The 17,742-nt window shown below is 38.0% G+C and overlaps 2 protein-coding genes across 15 annotated transcripts in view; one reads left to right on the top strand and one right to left on the bottom strand.

Moving 5' to 3' along the window:
* Positions 1-1,581: 1,581 nt before the first annotated feature.
* LOC107221786 (histidine--tRNA ligase, cytoplasmic) lies at positions 1,582-7,843 on the top strand. 5 transcript variants are annotated; one of them, XM_015660914.2, is made up of 6 exons: positions 1,582-1,781; positions 2,842-3,153; positions 4,202-4,414; positions 4,570-4,791; positions 5,481-5,982; positions 6,508-7,843. In XM_015660914.2, the coding sequence occupies exons 1-6, from the start codon at positions 1,686-1,688 to the stop codon at positions 6,975-6,977; spliced, it is 1,815 nt and encodes a 604-aa protein (XP_015516400.1). In that variant the 5' UTR covers positions 1,582-1,685; the 3' UTR covers positions 6,978-7,843. The 5 variants fall into 5 exon arrangements, with proteins under 5 accessions (XP_015516400.1, XP_015516408.1, XP_046593744.1 ...); XM_046737788.1 differs by lacking the exon at positions 2,842-3,153 and adding an exon at positions 3,840-3,982 and having other exon boundaries at positions 1,626-1,781; XM_046737789.1 differs by lacking the exon at positions 1,582-1,781 and adding an exon at positions 3,840-3,982 and having other exon boundaries at positions 3,015-3,153.
* A 1,916-nt stretch (positions 7,844-9,759) lies between these two features.
* The window catches only part of LOC107221809 (proton channel OtopLc), a 32,696-nt gene continuing 24,713 nt past the window's right edge, over positions 9,760-17,742 (bottom strand). For 8 of the 10 annotated variants that reach the window (XM_046737778.1, XM_046737777.1, XM_046737782.1 and 5 more), the window contains 5 exons: positions 17,209-17,542; positions 16,422-16,530; positions 16,156-16,316; positions 15,823-15,979; positions 9,760-15,654 (listed from right to left, as the gene is read on the bottom strand). In XM_046737778.1, coding sequence (XP_046593734.1) covers positions 14,150-15,654; positions 15,823-15,979; positions 16,156-16,316; positions 16,422-16,530; positions 17,209-17,542 — 2,266 coding nt within the window. In that variant the 3' untranslated portion in view covers positions 9,760-14,149. The remainder of the gene's footprint in view (positions 15,655-15,822; positions 15,980-16,155; positions 16,317-16,421; positions 16,531-17,208; positions 17,543-17,742) is intronic. The other 2 variants (XM_046737780.1, XM_046737781.1) reach the window with 2 other exon arrangements.

Raw genomic sequence — 17,742 nt, 5'->3', positions numbered from 1 at the left:
AGCTTTGAGACTCAGTTCAGTTCGTCCTCGTCCTCGTCCACCTCCGACCACCTCCAACAATCGCCAACCACCTCGAACAACCACCGATAGCCACCTCGGGTTGTACCTGGAATAGCAATAAATATTTTCAGTATCAGAACACATCAAAAATATTACGTGAGGATTAATATTTGAAAAGTGCTCGAATAAATTTTTTCTGGCACTATTCGGACGCAATTTTGCGAGACAAATCGATTAAGCGCAGTCCCGATACGCTGCGAGCAGCGGATAAAAAGTTACAGCCAAAAAACCAGAACCTCAGATTTCGACATTTTTAAGCAGGTGCATTTTCCTTCGTAACTTCTTTCCTGTTGGACCTACGCTCTTTTCGCTGCGATTTCTGAGTTCCTGAGGGTCCAATTGGTCAGATAAGGGTCATTTAAATCGAATCTGAGACCAAAAGTTTTTTGCCCCAAAGAAAAGTAAGGCTAATAATCCCTTTGCATATTTGGCAAAAATTTTCGCGATTTTCAAAAGTGCTGGAATAAATTAATTGTGGCACTGTTCCGACGTAATTTTGCGAGAGAAATCGATTGGGCGCAGTCCCAATACGCTGCGATCGACGCATCGAAAGTTACAGCCAAAAAACGATAACCTGTGTTTTCGACATTTTTCAGCAGGTGCTTTTTTCCTCGTATCTTCTCTCCCGTTGATCTCCCGTATAAGATCTCCCTATCAAAAAAAATAAATAAAAATCACCGGTAATCACCTGTTTAGGTCTTCAAATCAGGACACTGCGTTAAATACTGTCTCATATACGGAGCATCCATTTCATTTCGATCAAAATTAGCGCTTTCGTGATGTATTACAGTTACTCTGAATTTTTTTCCATACGAACACTTCTCGAAAAACAACTTTGCTTCTTTACCCAACGTAGATACTTCACTTGCGACTAGCTAAAACAGCGTTTCGATCCTATGCCTGCGAAAATTCAATATCGAGAGAGCAAATGAAAAGTTGTTGGAATAATTATGAATATTAATGTTATGGAATACATCTAGCGCGTGTCAAATAAAATTCTATTTCGAAATGAATAATTCTTCTGCTTTCGTATTATAGCCGATTATTGTAGATAATCTAGTTTGTCTCCCGGAAAATTATGTAATTTATGGTATGCATCATGTATTAATCGTAAATGGATCATATATATTAATATCGTACTAGGACAGCATATACATGTGTACTGTTTGGTCTCTGCATCATTATTACATCTGATATAAATATGTACACATTCTTCTCTCAGGTACCTATACTTTATTAAATCACTGTTTTGCTACGAATTTAGGAAGAAATTTATTCTCATTAATAATTTCTTGTATCGCTGACAAGTCGGTAAGTCCACAGAGGCTAAGTACTGGCTTGGGCTCACCGTTGCGAAGACTGTGTTAGTGGGAAGGTGAATGCAGCCAGCATCATGTCGAAATCGGTAACTCTCTGATGTTCTGCAATAAGTTCTCAACTCCACCGTTGGAACATCTCAGGGGGCGCAAGCGCACGACGATTTGCAGTCGTCACACCAAAGCCCATTAGGGCAACTGTCTTTACATTCTTTAGTCATCGCTCCTGTGGCGGACAGCGGCGCCAATCTATAGTACGCATTTGTACGCCAGGCTAGGACAACATTGGTGAATACCGCGTGGTCTACAATGGCTGACGAAATAAGAGCAAACCTTATGGAACAGATCAAGGATCAGGGCGAAGTTGTACGTAAATTGAAAACCACTAAGGCAGACAGTACGAAGGTACGTAATTTTGAGCTTTGGATCTGCAGTATGCAAGTAAGAAATTCGGGATCTGTTTCCACGACGTGTTGGACATATGGTTGTAAACTGTCCGATTTCAGGGTCTTTAACTTTCGCGACTTCGCTCCTGTACCAATTACTTTCCTTTAGATACGGAAACGTTTATCGCGTCCTTTGTTGACCTCATTAATCACCGCATGAGGTAGTTCCTTGGTGTATTTCATCAGACAGAAACATTTGCTTGGGAGCGTTCATAACCCAACAATAACATTGTTTCACCGACGTGAATCTCTAACACTCTTTACAGTCTTATCGAAATTTTGAAAACTTCGCTAATCGAAGTTTGAATGCTGTCACACAACGGTGTCATTTAATCCAAATAGAAATATGAATATGACTTGTTGAGGTGACTGTAAAATTTTGATGTCCTAGCATGTAGGAAATTATTTTTATTCAAATACTCGTCATGCTCACAATTCTTAATCTCAATTTGATTTTTACAGCATTTTGAGATTTAAAGTTCAGTAGCACATCCGTTATCTGAATCATGGATTACTGTATCCCAACGTTTTGTTGTCTGAACGAAACCCTGAAATATTGGAGTAAATAAACACAGTCTTATGAAAAATATATCGTAGAGGTCCATTTACAGTTTTATGTTAAATTTAACTTTCGATTAACTTCACTTATAAAGGTAATTAGAATAATTTGACGTATGTTAAAGTAAAAGTAGGTGTATAAAAATAATGTAAACATATGTGCGTATTGATCTAACTATCTTTATCGTGCAGTATCGTTTCATGTAATATTACTGTTCCATTATCCAAACTTTTGCTAATTCAAACTAGTCCCGGTCTCAATTGAATAAGATAATCGATGTTCTACTGCAGTCAATCTTTCAAACATGTAAGGTTACTCGTCATACAGAAATAAAATTTATTTAAACATTTTTTCATTCCTCACTGTGTTATCAACTTTAAAACTAAATATTTGGCAAAGTCCAAACATAAAACATCATGTTAGTAATTCTTGTCCCTCTGAGATGTATTTCGTTTCTCAGGGACTACCAGACTCGATAAATTTAAATTCTGAGCTAGCTGAGCTAAATGAAGAATTTGCAGACGTCAGCTACGTTTGTGGTTGGTGTCCGACATCAAAGGACGTCAAGCTTTTTACCATCTGTAAAAATTATCCGCATAGCAAGTTGTCTAACTTACCGCATTTGAAGAGATGGTTTGATAATATAAAGAGCTATTCCGATACCGAACGTATGGATTTTCCTTTACTTGATTTTACTACTCCTTTGGTGGAGAAAGTTGATCGCTTGACTTACTGCGGTAATAACGACAGCCTTAAAAACATTGATAAAAAGGTGAGACAGCTGTTGCACGCTTGCAAGGCTGCCACAGACTAGTTCTTATGAATCACATCTGAACGAGTAATAAATAATTTAAGAAATTTTGTCAAAGACAAACCTGCGTTGATTTTCTTTGAAGACTTATTGGGTATTTTCAACTGATCTGTAAGCTGAATCTCATTCAATCTAATTTACTTTCTCCCCTGATTCTTTGCGATTTTAATGCACTTGAATGCTCATACAACACCATCAGAGAGGAAAGTTTGGCGTAAAATGCTGACCAGTTACAAACAAGGGAAAGTAAAATTATTTCGTCAGACGAGGCTGAAGTTGCTAATGTTACTGTAACAAAACATCAGGAAGAAATTCATTATTTTTCAATTTTAGAATGATTATCAATCAATTTGCTTTTCAAAGATGTATAGTGTGTTTTGTTTACTGTGGTTCATTAAGGTGGTTCAGACAATCCTAAAATTATCAAGTAATGATTTTTTGTAAACACGCATCGTTACAGTCAATTTCTGTTCATCCATCTATTATCACTGGATATATTGTACAGAAGTTAATATACCTCCAAACTCTGCTTCATTTAACGTTATACTTTACAAAATAGCTCATTGAAATATCATAAAAGTCTATGATCTACTCTGTGGCAGTTTTATGCTGGCTGGCTAACTTGTATCTCGTGTTTCGGGTAATAGAGTAATCAACACTGAGGCGGACTTTTCTATTTCATTCTGGTTCTGGTTCCATCTCGTCTTGTGCCATGTTTCGTCTGACGCGCATCAATGTCATCCTTCCTATACGGCAATGTCGCTCAACGACCACGGTCAGTGCCCCGCAGGTACGTGACTGCTCCATCTTTCCCATTCTGCCTCAAGATTAGTTGAGCTAAATCAAGTAAAGAACATTCAATCTTTCGAAAATTAGAACATGTGCATAGATCGGTATCAGATCTCTTGAGCTACCACAGATCTAAAAGCCACAGTGTTGAACAATCGACCTGTTCTAAATCGATTTTCTGTAAACATTCTGACCAAATAATGTGCTTCGATATTTTCAGATAGCAGATGAGGTAGCCAAACTGTTAGAATTGAAGGCGCAGTTGGGTGTAGATAATGCAGGACCCCAGAAACTTATCCTTAAAACCCCCAAAGGCACCAGAGACTACAACCCGGAACAGATGGCTCTGCGGTTGGGAGTTTTAGAGAAAGTGGCCACAGTATTCAAGCGCCATGGAGCTCAGACTATCGACACTCCTATATTTGAATTAAAGGTAAATAAGAATACATGATTTACTATTTTTAGTTGATATGACGACGGTAGCAAACTGTCGCTTCACCCCAATTTCCTTACAAAAATTATTTGGTTCTAATTCGTTGCTTTATCATTCATTGATATAATAATAATACTGAAGTGATTTTGTTGTAGGAAGTGTTGACCGGAAAATATGGGGAAGATGCCAAACTCATCTATGACTTGAAAGATCAAGGAGGTGAAATCTTAGCTCTCAGGTACGATCTGACGGTTCCATTTGCCAGATATCTAGCTATGGGCAAAGTGTCGTCGATCAAGAGATACCACATCGCTAAAGTCTATCGTAGAGATAATCCAGCTATGACTAAGGGAAGATATAGGGAATTCTATCAGTGCGTAAGTATGCGAACAAGCTTATTAAACAAACTTTCACTCGAATAAGTACAGTCTGTATAATTCATTTTAAAAATAACGTTCATAAAATACAGAAATCTAGTTGATTTGAAAACGATTTTATTTTTAACAGTTAATTTGGTATTACTATTGTTGATAGGCAACAGTTGCACAATCTTGGAAAAATGATCATTTTAAAGAAACCAAAGTGATATGAAAGAGTCTCAGTTTAGATTCTTGAGAATAGTTATACAATTATTATATTAATATTATTATAAATAAGGCTCTGGTCAAGCATCTCTAGATACCAGGTTCGATTCCTGGCTCCGTCGTTAATTTTTCGAAATCACAAATTTTTCAAATTTATATCTCCCAGTTTAAAATATTCGTTGATAATTGAAATTTTTTGGTTCCACCCTTTACAGAAATATTATGCAAGTTTACGAAGTCATAAATTTGATAGATATTCAACGTGCGACTATCTCGTAATAAAATCAACAGCAAAAATTTTAATCTTGTCTAATCAACATCTTTTAATGAAAATGCAATTGCGTTCAGAATAGATAGTCGTAATAAAACGATGGAAATGCTCATACTTTTCCTAAAGTTCTGATTTCAAGGTCAAAAGTCGTTACGTGTCCTTTTAAACTTCAAATTACTCTTGAGACATGTGATAAATCTTTCTGTTTCAGGATTTTGATATAGCTGGACAATATGACCCAATGCTTCCAGATGCTGAATGTCTTCGAGTAATATCCGAGGCTTTAACATCCTTAGATTTAGGTCCTTATAAAATAAAGTTGAACCACCGTTCTCTGCTTGATGGTATATTTGCAGCATGTGGAGTGCCGCACGAAAAATTTCGTGCCATATGCTCAGCTGTAGATAAATTGGATAAGAGTCCTTGGGACGAAGTGCGGAAAGAAATGATTGAAGAAAAGCAATTAGATGGAGATATTGCCGACAAGATAGGTAGCTACGTGTCCCGGCAAGGTGGTAATGAATTAATTCATGAACTGAGAAAAGACGAAATATTAATGAAACAACCCGCCGCGGTCAGCGGCCTCGAAGCAATGGAACTGTTGCTAAAGTATTGTGACATCTATAAAATCACTGACAAAGTAGTCTTCGATTTAAGTTTAGCCAGAGGACTTGATTACTACACAGGCATTATTTATGAAGCAATCCTGACTGGTAAATAAATTAAGATATTCAGGATAGGCCTGTACAATTTATCCAGCTTAACTGGTCAAACCAAGTCATCCATTCAAAATTGCTGGAGAACCGGCAAACGAGTTATTCAATTTTTATTCAAAATTCTTTCAATCATTAATCGGTGGAACAGTTCAATCATTTCGGACGGCCAACCGATCTTGGCCGGTCAGCCTCTTCAAGGTTCATTAACCAGACTAACTGTCTTGTCTGGGTAAGCCATTTGAATTGTACAGTTCTCTTTCAAATTCTTATATGCCTATGTATGAATATTCATTAGAGTATAAGTAATTCAATGCCAAGATGAGATCTTCAATAGAGCAACTTTGCTTACCATTTTTTATTTTTTTTTTTTTATTCACAACTCTGGAAAAAATTCTACAGTGACGTTTCACTCACCTTACAATAAGGCTGTGATCCAACAAACCTCAATCTCATGTCCTCAAAATTTTCCTCATTTGATAGAAATTTTTTCATTTTCTACAATTTTTCTACATTTGTCTAAAGGTGATGGAGTCGGTGTCGGAAGTGTAGCTGGAGGCGGCCGTTACGACAACTTGGTCGGTATGTTTGATTCGAAGAACAAAGCAGTACCGTGTGTTGGAGTATCTCTTGGTGTTGAGAGAATTTTCAGCGTTATTGAAGCTAAGTTAGCTACTAAAGGAGAAAAGGTGCGCACTACAGAAGTCGAGGTTTACGTTGCTAGTGCACAAAAGAATCTGCATGAGGAGCGTATGCGAATCATATCAGATCTCTGGGAGGCTGGACTGAAAGCAGAGCAATCATATAAAAAGAGTCCTAAGTTATTAGCACAATTGCAACATTGCGAAGAGAACAGTATACCCTTGGTTGTGATACTTGGTGAAAGAGAACTTATGAATGGTGAAGTCACGCTGAGGGTAGTGAAAACACGTGAGGAGAGTCAAGTTCGGCGGGAAAATCTTGAAAAAGAAATTAGAAAATTATTAGGATATTAACCCGTACAGTTAAGATGTGTTATTTCACTAACTTTGTAACTAATGAATCGGGAACCAAACAATCACTACATTATTTCTTCAATTATCCTCACTGAACTTTACTTCTCACGATTCTTGACTCAACTATGTGTCTTAATTGCGCTGAAAGATTGCTGCAATCAATAAGATCGTAATGTGGACTGTTATACAGGGAAGGAAAAATCTGCTTCAATAATCGGTAATACTCAAATAATAATCGTCAGTGATCCCCCAGGTTTTTCGTAATTCTTCTACGAATTTTATCACAGAATATTACTCATTTTTCTTCAAATAATCCCGAACACGGGAAAAAATCAATAGTTTCTTCAAAATATCTGTTCCACTCTTATTTTGGTTCAAATAATTTCACTTTTGTCACACCATTCTGAACGTGAAACCTTCTCTATCACCGGTGACAGTATTTCCTAATCATGGGGTTGCTCTTGTATACGAAAGGAAATATTATACACGTAAAAAGTGTAAATAGCAATAGTAGCATTAGAGTCAAGAAGCGCTGTGAGGCAATAAATTTGTTGGCCTTGTTACTACTGTTAAACATTCTGAATTGGTCTAGGAAGCGCAATCGCTGCATACTTCACCTACTGCAGAAAGTGCAGAGAAATGTTGAAGCTGTGAAGAGACCTGAAACGTAACTACTCAATTCCTCGAACCCATGTTATGTACATTTATAGTTTTCTTCTTTCTCACATATTTCCAGTATATATCTCAAACCGGCAGAAACTTATTTGTACAAGTTGTCTCGATCCAGAAACCACCTATAATGCAAATATTTAATAATTTATTGCAACAAATGTTTTGGAATAAAATATAAAATACTATGAATGGAACTGTTGTCTGTATTTCTAACCCAATTGTCGCATCTTTGGTAATCCGTCGCATTTGTTAAGTTTGACCATCGTGGAGTTTTTGAACTAGGAATTTAATAGAAGTGATGAAACTTTGGAAGTTGAAGCAACAGTTACGAACCGAAATTTCCTTCGATAAGTGTATCAGTAGTAAGTATGTACTTAAAAAAGTCTAGGTGTATTAAGGCAATAATAAAAAACGGTCTAAATTAATCTCCAACAAATTTTTCAAAGACATTCAATTGATATACATGAAAAAATATTTTTAGTCTACTGACGCACTACGAAAAACGTAGAACAATTTTCCGGACAAATAACCGGAGTGTACGATAATGCCCACGCAATGGTTACTGTATAATAAGTTTATCAAAATATTTGAAGTACAAGATAAGCATAGAAAAACGTAAATTTATATTTCAAAACCAAAGACTCATCTATCCGCTTAATTTATTTACTTAATACCGAAGTTCGTAATTCGTCATCATAATAATTCCTTACGTTGTAGTAAAGGTGTAAGTCTGTTAACTTTTGCCTCTGTACCTGCAGTGCCACTCTTCTAAATTATACATACTGTACATTCTATTTCTTAATAATGATTTTCGGAATTTATGACGGAATGGTTGAAAAAAAAGATAAATTTTTTATAAGGGGAACGTGGTCATTAGACTGCATCAACAAAAAATGTTTACTTTTACGATTAAAAACTTTGTACGACGCGCTGATTCGAAGCAAATATATAAGTTGTACAATGCTACCATACAGAGTTCCGTTCTTGTATAAAACAATTATTATCTCCCCGCAGTCGTCAGAATTCGAGTTCTTACGTGTTAATTAGATGACCGATACAAAATCCCGATGCGGCAACGGTTAAAAAAAACCGCACGGCGATTTTCTTTCACAAAGTTCAATATCATGTTAAAAACTGATTTAATGAAATTATAGATCGAAAAAAATGTAGTTTTTTTTTGAAGCAGCTAGTGGTTGCCTTTCAGTGCTCGATTTTAGTAAGGTAAGTTTGAATAGATGTTATTCATAGGGTAAAGTTCGCCGATATCTGTTTGAAAGACACTAGTTTTATCATTACCTTGAACTTTGAAATTTGAAAAGTGGTGCATAAATCACGTACACAATAACATTTATCTTGTCAAGAGAACTAGACCGTCATAACTATTATTTGTGATTGGATATGCTGAATTCGAATCCGGTGTCAGAATTTGTCATTCACCCCGAGATTTTTTTCCCCGGTTGAAATTCCTCTATATTCTACTGAAAAGTTCGGGACGCTGAAAAAAAAAGGTAAGGCTAACCCCTTCGCTTTTTTGGCGAAAATTTGAACCGTTTTGAATTTCGAATAATTTCTTCGCTGTTGTTCCCACGCTATTTTCCCAAGGGTCCAATTAGTCCAGAAAACGTAGTAGAAACTGATTTTGAGATGAAAAGTTTTTTGCTCCGAAAATGACGAAAAAATTAATCCCAAGCCTTTTGGAATTTTCGTAAAAATTTTGTCGAATTTGTACATCGCTGGAATCCTTCCTTTGATACACTATATCAGGGATGGCTAACTCGGTCTGAATGCAATAGTTCCTCAGAGTCATGTAGTTTCCTCTGCCTGGTCGTGATCAACCGGTCGGCTATACCTGCCATGTGAAATCAAGTTAACCAGGTCAAAGTTTCATCGTAAGACGAATTTTCATCCAAAACTAGCTTCTTGGTTCCTGAAATCAATAATCGAATTAGTTTATTTTTTTGCTAAATACCGTCCACTGATTAACTACATCGGTGTACCAGCGAGATTCTCACATGGTATCATTCTAACGCAATAACTTTCATAAACGTAAAGAGCCTGATTCGCGGACAAGTTTCTACGAAGAGCGAGAAATAATAATTCGCAATGTATGTACATCTAGATAACTTTTATTAACCAATATAGTCATCGTTACAAACGTTGTGGATGCGACAACGTTATGTCAATCAACGAATACAATGAAACTTAACTTTATTAGATATTTTTAGTTTTATTACTACTGACTTATAAACTGGTTACTCGACGACACGTACTTATTTTGTTCACTTTTATCAATCGTGTTTCGTATAATGGTGGAGGATGTGTGTGTGTGTGTGTGTCTGTGTGTGTGTATGTGTATTATTTGTGCAAGTGTGTACAAACGTGAATTTTTCAAGGACATCAAAAACGCACCTACTACGATCATAGATCACTAATATCGTCATGTATTGATATCTAAAGGATACCAAAACTCACGTGTCACATCGATTATCAAGCCATTTCTCATCTAGTTACTGATCAAATGATCTGGCGAAGGTTGGACAAGAGTTCGTTTTATTTGGCTGCGCAACATTCAAGCGTTGCACAAGTCTATACTTACTCGTACATATTTACTTTATATATTTCTGTATACCTTAAAGACTTTTTTCGAATTTATCGTGGAATAAGGATTATCAACAAAATATCGATATCCAATAAATTTGAATCCATGACCAAAATGGCTATCGTAAGACTAGCGTTACATAAACCAGATTTTTTTTTATCCACGATGTATACAGGCAAAGTACAAACATTGCGTTGCCCGAGAATAATTACATACTGGGTAAAATGTACATGTATTTTTTAACTCTACAATGGTCGAAAATTTCAATACGATTTTTGGATGGGACTTGTATAGTGTGGTTTGGATTTATTTGTTTTATTGGAATGCTTAAATAGGGTTGGTTCATAAGAAAAACATTTTCCATGGTCTGATTTTTGGTTTTGCATTGGTTGGTCCGGTGTGGCAGTGTCTTGTCTTCTATTCTAATTATAATGAAATTCACTTTTATGAAGATACGAAAACGCGTACGCGTTTCTCTTTATCGTCAAAATGTAGCGCAGAGTATTGGCGAGACGTTTTGGCGGGGTGAGTTAGAAATATCCAATATACATACATAAAATAAAGAATGCCTATTAGAAACCGATTTTTTTACCGTTCACCGAAAGAGGAACCTGGATTACATTGGTCTGTGTATTTTACGTGGTACATCTAACCAAAGGTCGACCATAGAAGGACGCAGGAAATGACTTAATGATTTTCGGTAAAAACTCTGATCTGTGCGATTGGATATGAATCATTACATAAACACGATTACATCAACGTGTAGGTACACTTCGGTACTTGCTGGTTACAAAATGTCGTTTCACTACACGATCGGAAGTGATAGCATATATTTATATGATATAGTATGTATATCGAGTGATGAGTGTATATGCAAGTATGTAAAAAATGGTACGTTGTCTTGGTAGCTTCTTTTCAGTTTCGTCACTGCCATTCGTGTCGTCTATTCGACAATGAATGCAGTTACCCTATTCGTCGAAGACGATGATCGATAATAATGATTGCGATGAATAAATTAAACATTAAAAATAAATTAACAGATAAAATAAAGTATAAATCTGGTCTCTTCGCTTCACTAACACTCTGCTGAATAATTTACTGTTATTTACACCACATACAACATGTATCAATCTTACATTAAAAATTTTTAATTTTACACATCATATATATGCATGTATAGTGTATTAATAACGTCATCACGGGATGGTTGAAACAAAAAAAAAAAAAAAACAAACATGAATTCCAAAGGGACTAAAGTTACTTTTTATTTTGAAATCAACTTTTTGACCCGTCTCTTCCGCAAACAAAATCTTTTAATAACTCGGCCGTAAATTGAAAATACGGATTCAACGGCAGTACAACTAATTCGGTCTTCGAGACCAGTTCAAAATTACATTCATCGAAAAACAATGATCTGAAAATGACGAGTATGTTCTGTAAGATCTGACAGAACGGTGTAAAGAATCAGGGAAGAGATCCAAGACGGTCAAGATTATAAGTTTGTCGAGTTGGCATGAAATACCGATATATCGCTATGTGTATATAATTAATTGATGTAGTCGTATATAGACGTAATTGATGTGTGATGATACAATTTATTAATATTACCATTTACGTAAAATATGTAGACTCAATACCGAGTAGATGCTGATTTGACGGCTCGGAAGGGTTCGCGGGACATATGTCGGGAGACTTGATGTTTCGGGCGGAGAACGCGGGGCAAGGATCGGGTGTGAGATTTCTGACGAGAATTGATTTCCCAACGATCTTATACTCTATAATAATAAGGTAATGAATTTAAAATAGGATTAATTCCAAGTCTTAAATATTAATCAATAATTTATTTAATTTTTATTCTTCGTGAGTGAATCATTATGCAAGCTAACATCTAAGTCTAAGCCTGTCATCTACGTTACCAAAGTGTGGTTGTGTGTTTATTAATTTATTGTAATGACTTCATATTCTCAAAACACTTATGCGTCATGCGCTATACAAAGAAAAAAAAAAAAAAACATTCTCTATAACCTATCGGGTTATTTATTCGTTGCTGAATATGAATACGACCGACGTGGCTGTTCCAGCGACTTTCTCTCATCCGGTTCTCACATTCAACGAGGAATAAATGACCCTGTATACACATTGTGTCATTGTTACAATATCATCGAAGTATATGTATTATATTTATTTTGAGTTCGTGATTTTCATTTCATATAATATCTGATTCAATTTTTTTTTTTCTATCCTTTTTCTTCTTCCTTGCGTACACCGATAATGATATAGTGAACAGAATGTAGAGCTCTGATTTTTTACGCAAAAATATCCTAAAATAGAAACAATTTTGTACTTTACATATACGCAATTTAATGCAGATCTGGGGGTGAATAGCTGATGCTTTAAATACCAACAATGAAATATCAAATCGATCGTGACGATATTTAAAATCGCGTCTATCCCAAGGCGCACATTCCTTGATATTTTTATCATTACGGTCATTTTAACCATCCCCCGTTTCAATCTCTCGTTGTGTATCAACTGATCGTTAGGGCGGTAGTGAGGAGAACCTGAGTAGAATATAAATAGAAAAACTGCCAAACCCTGCATATAAATTCTGGGTTAATAAAAATTACTCGAAAAAGGACTAATCTTTAATATTAGATACGTCAGATGTACGAGTTATCGCTTTCACCCGGTGATTTTTATACATGATTAAAAATTGTACAGTGTACGTACGTGAGTGGCGGTCAAGTGATTACCTCTCCGCTTAATCTTACGCTGTTGTTAATCCAATTCTGCTCTAACTCTAGGCTAAAACAGCGAGGTGAGACTCACAGCTACGGAAAGACAGGCCTGCAGCTAAGTATGTGTGAGTTGTTTGAAATTTTATCAACTTGAAATGCAGTGTGGGTATAAAAGTAGAAAATCCGACAACAGTTTGCCGAAGTTTTTAAAGTATAAAAGAAACAGTGCATTCCCTGCATGTATTAAACTAACAGGAAATTTTTACTGCCGCAGTTGCACGCATTTTTAGATTTGGCAATATTCTCACATTCATTGGTTGTGATTTTTTTTTTTTTTTTTTTTTCGAACAAAATGAGACACCGTCGTCTCTTAATTCTTTCGTGTCACAGTGGAAAGTTGAGGAACAAAAAAATAAAAACAAAATGAACAAACAACGTTGCCAGAAAGGGTAAAGGCTCGGACCATCTATCTTCAGACGTATTGAAAGGGAATGAAATTTATTTTTCCACTATTCTATATGACACCCGAGATTCGAGCTTTAACGTATATTCGGAAATCATTTGATTTACAATTACACCTACCTACCGTGTATGGTAGACGTGACCGAACTCATCCTATCGACTTGACTTTTTTTTGCTGCATCAAAAAAATATGTCGCAGGACAAATGAATATATTTATAGGTACAGAGAAAGAGGTTGTCCTGATAGTGTCGTAAAATACGTTGTTTTTTGTCCGCAAAGATTCTCTGACGTTCCTACACTATATACGGTCGTTGTTGATTTATCGTTTTGTTTCACTTTATTATCCTTAAAATAATCTCCCCGTTATTTCGCTCGAGTTCAATTCTAATCGTTAGATTCAGAAAAGCTCCTCCGGGTAGCTGCAACGCGATTACGCTACTCGTCGTACGACGTTTTATGGCCGGCAATTGCAAAAAATTTTGTTACGGGTGTATAACCCACACATGTATATGTATATGTACGTATACGCGTACGTCGTACGTATCATTTCTCCAAGGTATATCTCCTCTCTACTATATTCATAACTCTCTTTCTGCATATATACGGGCACGCGGTGCCGCTGAGCTCAGTTAAATAATTGTGCGCGTTCTTTTGCATATTGAGCATTATTGCATAATTTCCCAATCAACTATCGCTCACATTACTCGAGACGAGCCTTGTAGCTTGTCTTCCATATCTCGGCGAGCGTAACCGCGCTATGGAACCTATGGAAGATGCAAAGAGGAAGCGTGACGCGTTGGACGATCGCCCATGCCAAGAATCCGTAGAAGTCCAACTGGACGGGGTTCGCGACCACCTTCTGAGTCTCGAAGGTGTAGATCACCCACATGGTCACGTTGCATATCAACAAGAATGTCACAACCTGGCGGCCCGGCTTGCTGCGATCGTGTTCCGGTAGGTGAACGCGCCTACGCGAGACGTCGGCGATAAAAAGCATCTGAAGAACTACTTGAGCCACGGAGAGAAGACCAGTTACCATAACGAGGAGATTCGCCTCGTGTGTAAAAGCTGCCAGGGATCCAGCGATCACGCTGAACACCGCGTAAACGAAAAGGCCGAAAGCCGAGACGCGGAGGAGGATGTCGTTCAAGTCGCTCTGTTCCTCAGCCTTGAACTTCAGACCTTGGACGCGTATGAAGCCGACGATTATGGCGATAATGGACAGTGCCATGAGGACGCAGTGCGAGACGTCGGCAAGGTAGATCGCGAGTAGCCCCAACTCCGGATGGTGTATCAATACGAAGAAGAGAATTAAGCAGATCAGCGACCCGACCAGTAAAAGTAGCCCGAAGAAAAGACCTTTGCTAGCACCAACGCAATCAACTCGGGCGTGTCCGGCGTGGGCAAGAGCAACCGCGCGACGGCTCAACATTGCCTCTAATCTGCGCTCAAGATCAACCTCGACACGGAGTGGCCATCGGGGATAACACCCTATGTGTTTCCACATCACGTATATCACCGCTGCGCCTATAAGACTGTACTCAATGATGAAAGGGAACAAGTAAGGCGCGGCGTCCTGGACAATGGTGCCCATGATGTTGACGCGTCCGCAAGAGTTCGACATGGTGCCGTCGTCGGTTAAAGCCTCCGCGTAATAGCCAAGATTTGGGCTGCTCCAGCTTGTGCTGGCGTTCGTCAAGTTACTCACGTCGAAGATCTGGTTAACCGGAGGGTTATTTTGCGGTGAATTCATGAAGTCCGTGAGAAACGGCATGAAGGGTGCAGCTGTGGTGGTCGTTGCTCTGACGGTTGTGGTCGGTAGAGTTGTCGTCGTAGTCGTCGTCGTTGTCGTCGTCGTCGTCGTGCGACTCAACGTCGTCAGCAAAGTTGTCAGGGTAGTTGCTCTGCTGCGAGTTATCGGTGGCACGTTAGTCGTGGTGGTTGTAGGTCTCATGGTAGTAGTGGTGGTGCTCATTGTTGTCCACGGCGTGAGCGTCGTTGCTGCAGTTGTGGTAAGAGCATTGGCTATGGCTTTTATGGTAGTGCGAAGAGTTCTGCCCATCGAAGGCAGTGTTGTACTTCCCAATGTCGTTGCTGTCGTTGACAAAACGGAGTCAAGTGGAGCCTCGCGAAGTTGAGCTAGATCGCGTGGTTCAGTGCCTAGAATAACCCCTGCATTGCGTTGAGAATGTTGTTTGATGGTGTCTAATAATAAGAAAGTTTAACGGGTTGTATATGTTGAGATGAAGTTTGTCATTTGGCCTACTTACTCACATTCATTGGCATGTTATATAATTTAATACCATTCACGATGTAGTCGATATCTTTATACTATCGGAAGATGAATGAGGAAATTGACAGAAATTTCATTACCTAAAACACTAATTTCTTCTTGTCCTATACGTTGATGGTACTGTGTAATTTCCTTTAAACTTTCCAATACTAGAGTGCGAATCCAAACGCAGAGGTTTGTGGCTACTACGTGCATCAGACCAAATCGGGCAACTACCTTGAATCGATGTATGTTGAGCTGAAATAATGACATGTTTATGCGATGGAAAAGTCGGTGCTCGATTCACGCAGCATGTAAACAATTTCACGTGATAAATCAACGTTATTTTACCGGAAATTAATACTTCGCGTAGCGTACGGCTAGTATCAAGTATCGACAGGTAAAACTAATTTAAACCATCAGTGTATTCTCACCCTAGAGTTCATGAAGATGAAGTACATTTGCATGAAGGTAAATATCATCTGCAGTACGGGATTAACACCTCTGAGAATCTGATAACAGGGTGATGTAGGTGGCACTTCGAAAAATGCGCCAAACTCCAAACCGTTGTACACCATTGTGCCCAATCCAAACGCTGAAAAACCCATGAAAAGCCTCGTATTCTCTAACTGAAGTTATTTAAGAGAGCCGATAACAGGGAATCAGAGCTCACTAGATTCGATTAGTTCTCGAAACATACCGATTGCTCCGATGCGAAGGAAGAAACTGCCGTGACTATGATCGTTCTGAGAAGTTTTACGTTTTCGCAAAGCTCGCGTAGCCACACCTGCTTCGACTTCTGCAGCATCCTGTAATTACGAAGAGAAAAGGGACATCTTATTAAACGGTGGTAAAAACTTGCTACGTAATCCAGAAGAATAAGAGTTTCGAACTCGAGTACACAAGCTGCGTTTTTTTAAGATTGTGAGTAAAAATGACAAAAATTTAAAATACGTTTCGTATGGATCGACACGCGGTCAGGGAGTCGGCAGATCATCTCTTCATTTGTTTGCTGCTTATATGTATAAAGCTCAACGTCTCTCTGTCTTTCCGTTTCAATGTTCGCTTACAACTCCAGAACTACCGAAACCATTTCGATTACTTTTTTTCTGCATACAGCTACAACGTCTGGCCAGGTTTTACGATATATTTTGTTACAAGTTCGCAATAGCATACGGCTAGATCTATTAGTTTTTTCACAAGAAGCATTTGAAAATATTCGTCGACGACGGCGCAACAGGCTGCGAGTTGAGAATAAACACAGTGTACAGCTGAAAGCGGTTTCAATTGCTCGCCATAAACTTCACCACAGGGATCAGCTGCGTCACTTATTCAACGAGCTTATTTATTAAAATCTTGTCAATGAACATGGATTGCATCATTCATAGTCAACGTTGAACCGATGGGTAAACACTCAGTGTTTAATTTGTGTGCAAACAATGCGCATAGAAATGTAAAAGGAGGTATAATATGATAATTAATAATACCTGGAATTCCTTCTTGCTTTTGCCAGACGCTTTTTGTTCTTTGTCCTTTTTCTTCTTCTTATCCTTTGTTTCCTTCGGCTCCTTCGGTGGTTTTGGCGGTCTTGGAGGTGGCGGCGGGGAATCCCCACCTCGGGAACAGCAGGCGCTCTCTTGCAGTAGGAAGCAGAATACGTATAGGAGGAAAAGAATGCTGGCTCCGTACAGATAAGTGAAGAACCCCTCGTAATAGTACAACGGTAACTTGTGCGTCACTACTTCGCTGATGACATAGGCGATGCAGACAACAACGAGCAGCTTCGCGTAGATGAAGCTCATGATAATGAACAGGGACGTTCTGAGAATAATAAAATTCAATTTAGTTGACTTTCGTCCGCTGCAATGGTGAGAAGAAAAAAAGCTCGTATTGTGTGTATTAATGCAGTGTTAAAGTTTCTTTCAAGTTCCGAACGTGTCATTTGGACGAAAATATAAATGGACTCGTACCACGCTACTTGTATTATAAAACTTCCGAACAATACGAATTAATAAGCACAG

Source organism: Neodiprion lecontei, chromosome 4 (genome assembly GCF_021901455.1).
Source record: "Neodiprion lecontei isolate iyNeoLeco1 chromosome 4, iyNeoLeco1.1, whole genome shotgun sequence".
Classification (NCBI taxonomy): Eukaryota; Metazoa; Arthropoda; class Insecta; order Hymenoptera; family Diprionidae; genus Neodiprion; species Neodiprion lecontei.
The sequence above is the reverse complement of the archived record's forward strand: the minus strand, read 5'-3'. Positions and strand labels throughout refer to the sequence as shown.

Excerpts from the sequence above, each read along its gene's own strand:
- LOC107221786 (XM_015660914.2), top strand. The coding sequence starts at position 1,686 with ATGGCTGACGAAATAAGAGCAAACCTTATGGAACAGATCAAGGATCAG. Across the intron at positions 1,782-2,841 it reads CTAAGGCAGACAGTACGAAG|GGACTACCAGACTCGATAAA; the intron begins GTACGTAATTTT and ends TTCGTTTCTCAG. Across the intron at positions 4,415-4,569 it reads CTCCTATATTTGAATTAAAG|GAAGTGTTGACCGGAAAATA; the intron begins GTAAATAAGAAT and ends ATTTTGTTGTAG.